This window comes from Calonectris borealis, chromosome 22 (genome assembly GCF_964195595.1).
Source record: "Calonectris borealis chromosome 22, bCalBor7.hap1.2, whole genome shotgun sequence".
NCBI classification, from domain to species: domain Eukaryota; kingdom Metazoa; phylum Chordata; class Aves; order Procellariiformes; family Procellariidae; genus Calonectris; species Calonectris borealis.
The window spans coordinates 1,409,843-1,418,225 of NC_134333.1; the positions used below are offsets into that span (position 1 = coordinate 1,409,843).

Genomic DNA, 8,383 nt, shown 5'->3' on the forward strand with positions numbered 1-8,383 from the left:
TTGAGCACGGGAGGATCATGATATCTACTCCCAAGTCAACTTAATGCTTATTTTGATAAGCATGAATGAAAGGACAGTCCCAACATGTGTACTGGGATTTTTGGAGTAGAACTAAATGGATGAGCAATTAATAGGTTTAAGATGTGACCCTCATGCTTTTTCTTACATTTAGGACTGCTTGACAACAACCTGTGAGGATGAAAAAGACCAAGGTAACAAAAAACTGGTGACATAAATCTTCATAAAGCAGAGATTTAAAATATTTTCTGCATAGTCTATTTTTTAGCATGAAATAATTCGTTGGAAAGAGGGTGGATTCTTACATAAAGCTACGCCCAGGACAGACTTATGAAGGCTTTGTATATACAAAAGGTGATATACATTTCATCTCTCTTTAAACAATACATTTTTGGATAACTATTGCCATCCAGCTATCCTGTGTTCTGCTATGGAGAACCGATGGAGAAACGCCTATGGTAAGAGGTAGTTCATGTTGCCTACATCCGGATGGGGTTAATCATTTTTTGGCGGTACTCTGGGCTTCAAAGTAGGAGCCTAGATTAATTTTGACTAGACATCCATCTTTCAGAGGACATAAATTAGGGTGATGGCTCCCACCCTTAGAAATGTAACTGGCAGAGGGAATATTACCAGTATATATCACTGTCAATCATAAATTCTTCAGTCTTCTATAGAGTCTTCCAGTATAAGAGAGATCACTTTTCCAACTGAAAAAGTAACTGAGAAATGAAGCAGTAAAACTATTATAAGGAACTCAAACCTCCTGGTTTCTTTAAAATAAATTTAAAAAAAAAATTAAAAATGTCTCTTACATACATATATTTGTATACATACCTATATGCGCATACACATGTATATCTCTATATTTCCACTTTCCTACTCACTCGCATAAAAAACCCCCTGTGATCACTCCTTTACTTGCCATATTTATTAATGCAGAAATATACAAAGTGGAAGCAGAGGATGGAAAACCAGACTTTTGTGACTGAATTTATTCTTCTCGGTTTCCCCAGCCTTCAAAGGGTTCATGTTTTGATCTTTGTGGGAGTCTTGGTCATCTACATTTTGACTGTCACTGGGAATGTCATCATCATTGCCACAGTGGTGAATGACAACACTCTCCACAAACCCATGTATTTCTTCCTTGGAAATCTGTCATTTCTGGGAATCATCTATGTCTCGGCCACTACACCCAAGTTTTTGGCCAGTCTTCTGGATGGCAGGAAGTCTATCACCGTAGCTGGGTGCAAAGCCCAAGGCTTCTCTCACTTTTTCCTTGGTTCTACTGAGCTTTTCCTCCTCACAGCCATGTCCTTTGACCGATACATAGCAATACGCAACCCTCTCCAGTACACCACCATCATGAGTGGAAAACTGTGTGCTCAGCTCTCATTTGGCTCTTGGATGGGTGGCTTTCTGATTGTCTTTGTGCAAACTGTTCTGGTGTTCAGACTGCCATTCTGTGGCCCCAATATCATCAATCACTTCTACTGTGACGTTGGGCCACTGCTGAAGCTGGCTTGCACTGACACCTACTACCTTGAAAGGCTTATTTTCACTGTTGCTACATTGGTTCTGTTTAGCACTTCCTTTTTGACTGTCATCTCCTACTTCGCCATCATTTTGACCATATTGAGGATCCCATCTACTTCTGGGAGACAGAAAGCTTTCTCCACCTGCATTGCTCATCTGACTGTAGTCACCACACTTTATGGGGCGGTCATATTCATGTACGTCAGGCCAAGAGGGCATGTCTCACTAAGTATGAACAAAGTGGTATCCCTTCTGAACACCCTTGTAACGCCACTGCTGAACCCTTTCATTTATACTTTGAGGAACAAAGAGGTAAAGACTGCCTTGAAAAAATCACTGACCAGAAATAAAATATTTGAGGTTAAAGAATGAGGACTAAAATGTTGACTTTTCTGCAGGCTCCTGTAGCAAACTGATTCTAGAAATGCCTTTGGGAAGTACACATATCGATAATTTTTATAAAGAAGGCAGATTACTTGGATTATGATTAGGCAGGCAGAAATACTGCCTCCTGACTGTGTGATCTGTGGATAATATTTGGCTTACATACATGGTTGCCTGTTCTTCCACTTCTTTATTCTGAGATTATGCTTCCAAGTCTTTTCCAAAGATTCATTATTTTCATTATCCATCAAAGCAAAAAATAAAAATAAGAAGGCTCTCTGCCATTTCCTGTATTTATTTGTTACTATGAAAGAGACGTTTTATGATTAAAAAATTTAATTCTTCTGAAATGAGGCTGAGGGGTTTGTGTTCATGTTTGTTGTGGCTCACAGACCTTTAACATAGCAAAATCAGCATAGGTCAGCATAAGCAATCCTACTTGTTATTTATGTTATGTTCTGCATCATTGATGTGATTGATATGCAATGCCTCCCTAATTTCTGACATGATTATCCTGATCAAGAATATTGATTCTCTCATTGCTTCAACTGATTGTCTGTGTCATTTGGAACATATGATTTCCTTTAATTAATCCTTGTTTGAACTAAAACAAAGATTTAAAGAAAATGTTTCCTGTATGGTTAGACTAATCTCGGCTAAAGAGTAGGTATCCTCATTTAGATAGTCACCTTAGTCTCTCTTGTCAGTTCACCTTTAAATGACAAACTCAGGTGGTATTCACTGGCTAAATGGCTTCTCATAAGGAATTCTGGCCTTTTATTCTGAAGTAGATCAGAATTCCTTTGAGAAGGAAAAAAAAACCAACCAACCAAACCCCTTTAAAATTATGGCTAGAGTTTTTATACCTCCCTAAGGGTTTTTATAGGCATTTCTGTCCTTGGAAACCTCCCACTCAGTAGGTAGCAACCATGAAGAGTCATTGAAAGTGTCAACCTTACCAGATGTGTTAGAAATGTAGACATTGCTGTAAATGCTGACCTCAGACCTTGCCTTTCTCAGTGTAATAAAATAATTGCTGCCAAGATAGGTGCTTTAAGAGGGCGTGCAGAAGGTAGTAAGCGTGGGCTTATAGACAAGAGTATGTACTGTTTGCAACACAGGAAAGTAAAGGGGTGGAGGAATGGGCTTGCTTGTATGGTTGTTTTTATTTTGAGGAATAATAATTTGAAAAAAAAAAGTTCTTTTAAAGTAGCAGTAAAACAGATGGAAATATGTTATAGGAACAGGCAGGGAATCAGACTCATGTGCATGGACAGACCTGTTCAGAGACATCAGCATAAACCTACCAGATGTGGTTTTAGTGGCCCTATTTATCTCATTTACAGTGTTTCCCCAGAAAAATTATGAAGGCAAGGTGGAAAACCAGACCCCCCCGAGGGAACTAACCCTTTTGCAGTTCATCATAGGCATGTGGGAACTCCAGGCTTTCCTTTTAACAATCCTACTGACCACTCCTGTTTTAACCCTGGTATCACCTTCATCATCTGGATTGATGCATGTTAGGGGATGTTATAAGCAGCCACCACCTCCAGCAGCTCCACAGCCTGGTGATTCCTCCTGCCCGGCCGCTAGAGCCAAGCTTAGTGACCCGGGGTCTCCATCCCAGGTCAATGGCCATGGCTGCTGCTTTCCTCTTTGCAGGCTCAGCCAGTAGTGAGGCTCAGTGTGTACCCCAGAGACACGTGGGCACACATGTACACATGCAAAAGGACACTGACACAACCGGTCAGACAGACTGCCACAGCCAAGGCGCTGCCATCAACAGCACCGACACACAGGACCCACATAACACACAAGTGCAGACACCCATGTCCCCACCGCCTCTGGGGCTGTCAGAGACAGGCAGCCACTAGTGCAGGTACACACACGACTCTCTCAGGGTTCACAAGCCACATGGACATTTGCAGGTGCCCTGAGCATTGGCACAGCCCCTCTGTTCTCCTGGTACCCTGCCCAGGTCCTGGCCCTCTGACCCGCCCCATGGGTCCCCTACTTGCCGGCTGGTCCAGCTTGATGCTCCCTGCAAACACACAGCACTCACCCAGTTGTCCCCCTGGCACCTCACACTCCACCCAGGTACCAGCACCAACCCCCTGCCCAGCTGATACCCCTGCCCGGAGCTGGGGCTCCTGCTAACCGGCTGGTCCAGCTTTAAGTTTTCTGGTGAACACACACACCCTCCACACACACGCACTTTGGGGAAGATACAGATACTCACCCCCCGCAGCAGCCAGCACCAGGCACATGGGCTGTGACCTGCATTCCCGCTCGTGACGGGACGCCACGTGCCCACCAAAGCCGCTCTATCACTTCCCCTCCTCAGCTGGACAGGGGCGCGAGAATATAACGAAAGGCTCGTGGGTCGAGGTAAGGACAGGGAGAGATCACTCACCAATTACCTCATGGACGAAAGAGACTCAACTTGGGGAAAATTAATTTAATTTATTACCAGTCAAATCAGAGTAGGATAGTGAGAAATAAAACCAAATCCTAAAAACACCTTCACCCCACCCCTCCCTTCTTCCTGGCTCAACGTCATGAAATGACGAAGTCTCCGAAAAACTCTCTAAGACTCAATTTAGAGTTTTAGAAAGCAGGTATTCTTTATTGCAGCGCTGGACACACAGGGGATCGCTCCACCTAGTGTGCGTGCCAAATTACGTAACCATAGGGGTTAAATGCAATTAGAGTATGCATATTCATTACATTTCTGAGAAATAATCTAAATATTCATGATATTTCCTGGGATTCATTAACATATGCAAATGTCCTCGACACATGCACCCTTGTGCTCTTTGGTGGTCTTTCAGGGTCCTCTGGTGGTCGTCGATAGTCTTCATCACAGTGCCCTCTGGTTGAACTCAGTCTTCACGCATGCTCCATTAGTCCCTTGGCTTGGTTTACATGTTTTTCACTTGTAACAAGCTAGTTCATTCCAGTATACCTTCCCTATCCACCCTACAAGGTTAGCTTCTCCATCTAATTAACGTAAAGTACAAAGTTTCAAGTACTTTTATCTATTGAATGTCCGGCCTATCTATTCATGAAGCATTCCTAACCCATCTACATCATTCGAACCAAGGAATCTCATGTCTCTTCACTGTTCCTTTCCTTCCTTATAAGGTTGTTCCGTTTCCATGGTTACTGCTTACTGGAGCCTAACAATGCTTTCAAGATACACAATTTATCTACATACTACAAACAAAACACCTGTTAGTTTCCTATCTTTAAACAACAAATCTTAACAAACTATATCCACTACATCAGTTTGAGACTTACGATATTGCTCCCTATCAATTCCCCCTTTTCTTTTGAGGGTATATAGTTAAAGCTATATCCCTCAATAAATTAAACTCCTTTGAGACCATAGAAGGGGAACTTCACTGTAGTTCTTCTATTAGTCTCACTCTCTCAGAACTTTGGTTTCCAATTACAGACCAACATTTCCAAAAACACTGTACTATTACATATATGCAAACAAAGCCTAATATAACAATCATAAGAATACCTAACAACATTTTCACCCATTGACTAAGGTCGGGAATCCATTAAGTTAACCATTTGAATGTTCCCCCTAATCCATATGAAGTGTCATCCTTCTGTATTTCATGAAGTATTTTTGTTTGTTTCCAGATTTCCTCTAGATCAGTAGAAATTCTACCCCTTTGACCTACGTATACACAACAGCTTGTGTTTAGCATTGTGCATACTCCTCCTTGAGAGGTTAACATCATGTCCAGAGCCATTCTATTCTGGACAATTATTTCTGCCAATTCAGACACTTCTTCTTGTAAGGCCTTTATAGCATCAGAGGTTTCGTTCCCAATTTTGTCAATCATAGCAGATATATTTACTATAGCTTTCTCTAATTCACCAACTCCTAACCATGGCAGAAACCATCGTGCGAAAGAATGGAACCCGGTGGGTTTCTCAACTAATGGGTTATTTCCACTTCTCCTACTTCTTCGAAGGTATGTTCTTAGCCACATTTTAGATTCTAACTTCTCAACCACAGTAATGTGTGGTACCACTGCTCCCAAAGCACATATGCCTGACCAATTTGGTGGCAAGACCTTGCGGGCCTTGTTTCCACAAATCCAATACCAACCTTTTCCTTTGGGTACCGGCCATTTAAAAGATTCAACAGGTCTTAAGCCCCCAATATTTATAGTCTTACTACAATCAGAATAATTTCCAACAAAATCAGTCTTTGTTAGGCATCTGATTTGTCCATTTCTCTGGGGGGGTTACACCATTGTACACAGGTACAATATTTTTGTTCTGGAGTTGGGGTCTCAATTATCCATTCCTGTTCTTTCATTTCCCTGCTTACATTAAAAGAAGAGTTTCTCCACAGAGTGTTCCAAGATATACTATCAGCTAATATCAGTGTATAATACATCCAAGTCCCAAGTGTAATTTACTGCATTCGAGAGAGTTTCAACTTTAATGGTCCTGTCCTCTCAGAAGTCCATTCTCCAGGTGGAGCTTTCTTCACACGAGTATGGTGTATCCAGGGTATCTGCTCCTTCATCTTGATTGCAGTAAAGGTTGTCAGCAACACCTGGAACGGTCCCTTCCACTTTTCTTCCAGCGGTTGACCTGCAAAAACTTTGACATAAACCCAATCCCCTGGCTTAAAAGGGTGAACCGGTTGGTCTAGGCCCCTAGCTCTGGTTCCTAAGGCAACTTTTTCTATTTGGCCCAACTGTTTTCCTAGAGCAATCATATACTGTTGCAAATATCCTTCTCCTAACTGATTCAAATCTTCGCCTCTATATTGCAATTGCTATGGCCTTCCAAAGAGGATTTCAAAAGGACTTATGTTTTCCTTAGTTCTCGATTTTGTTCTGATCCTAAGCAACGCAAGGGGAAGCACTTGATACCATTATAGATTAATTTCTTGACAAATTTTTGCTAGTTGTTGTTTATCAAATGATTCATCTTCTCAACCTGTCCACTTGCTTGGGGTCGATGCAGCGTATGTAACTGCCATTCAATCCCTGGCATTTGCTAAGTTGTTGAACTATTTGTACGCAAAAGTGAGTACCTCTATCTGATGATATTACTGCTGGTATTCCAAATCGAGGTATAATTTCATTCAGCAATACTCAGATGACTTCTCGAGCTTTATTTGTTCTGCAAGGGAAAGCTTCTGGCCAACCTGAGAATGTGTCCATTAACACTAACAAGTACCGATACCCCCCTTCTCTTGGGAGTTCGGAAAAGTCTATTTGCCATTTTTGCCCTGGGATGTTACCCTTTCCAATTGTCCCTACCTGAACCTATTGGTTGTGTTAGGGTTATTTTTCAAACAAATTTCACACCGCTGCGTTACTTGTTTTACCACAGTATACAAATTGCGACCTACTATTCTTTTGTTTAGATCTTTGTACAAAGCATCTGCTCCCCAGTGAGTTTTGCTGTGCTCATCTAAAATTAATTTCCACGATATTCTGGAGGGTGTTATAATACGTTCATCTGGTGTATATACCCATCCATCATCTTTTTCTTTCCCTCCTAAGTCATCAATAAAATTCCTATCTTCCTTTGAATATCTTTCAGAGCCTAAATTTAATTTTAACACTTGAAATTTACTGTCTGGAATCAAAGCCTCAGCTTCCGTCTTTTCTGCAGCTTGTCTGGCCTCGTGATCTGCCAATTTATTTCCAATCTCCTGTTCAGTGTTACCTTTTTGGTGTCCTCTGCAATGCATAATAGCCACTTTCTCTGGCAATTTTACAGCTTCTAGCAGTTGTAAGATTTCTTTTGCATGTTTTATCTGTTTTCCTTGGGCTGTGAGTAATCCTCGTTCTTTCCAAATGGCCCCGTGGGCATGCACCACCCCAAAAGCATATTTAGAATCAGTCCATATATTAATTTTCTTCCTTTTTGACAATTCTAGGGCCCGATTATTTTGGCTTTCTGTGCAGATGGTGCAGACAGGTAAAGATTTAGCCTCTATTACCTTATGGGTGGTAGTCACAGCATACCCAGCCTTACATTCTCCTTGCTTCACAGAGCTGCTCCCGTCTGTAAACCATGAGTCCTCAGCATCCTCCAGTGGTTCTTCTTTTAGGTCTGGTCGACTTGAATAGATGGCTTCCATTGTCTCCAAACAGTCATGCACCACAGGTTCTGAGGTACCTCCACTGAGGAAAGATGCTGGGTTTACAATATCAGTAGTCTGTATATTAACGTCATCCTGCTCTACCAAAATAGCTTGGTATTTCAAAAATCGAGAAGGAGAGAGCCAGTGATTCCCCTTTTGTTCTAATACTGCTGAAACTGTATGAGAGACCAATACCGTCATTTTCTGACCCATAGTAAACTTGCAAGCTTCCTGAATGTTGAGGACGACCGCTGCCACTGCTCGCAGGCATCCGGGCCATCCTTTACTCACTTCATCTAATTGTTTGGAGAA

General features: G+C 41.8%; 1 protein-coding gene across 1 annotated transcript; it reads left to right on the top strand.

Moving 5' to 3' along the window:
* The first annotated feature begins 522 nt into the window (after nt 1-522).
* LOC142091707 (olfactory receptor 6X1-like) lies at nt 523-1,926 on the top strand. Its single transcript, XM_075171086.1, has one exon. The coding sequence runs from the start codon at nt 955-957 to the stop codon at nt 1,924-1,926; it is 972 nt and encodes a 323-aa protein (XP_075027187.1). The 5' UTR covers nt 523-954.
* The last annotated feature ends 6,457 nt before the right edge of the window (nt 1,927-8,383 follow it).

What these genes read in the sequence shown, in the direction of transcription:
- LOC142091707 (XM_075171086.1), top strand. Translation starts at nt 955, where the DNA reads ATGCAGAAATATACAAAGTGGAAGCAGAGGATGGAAAACCAGACTTTT.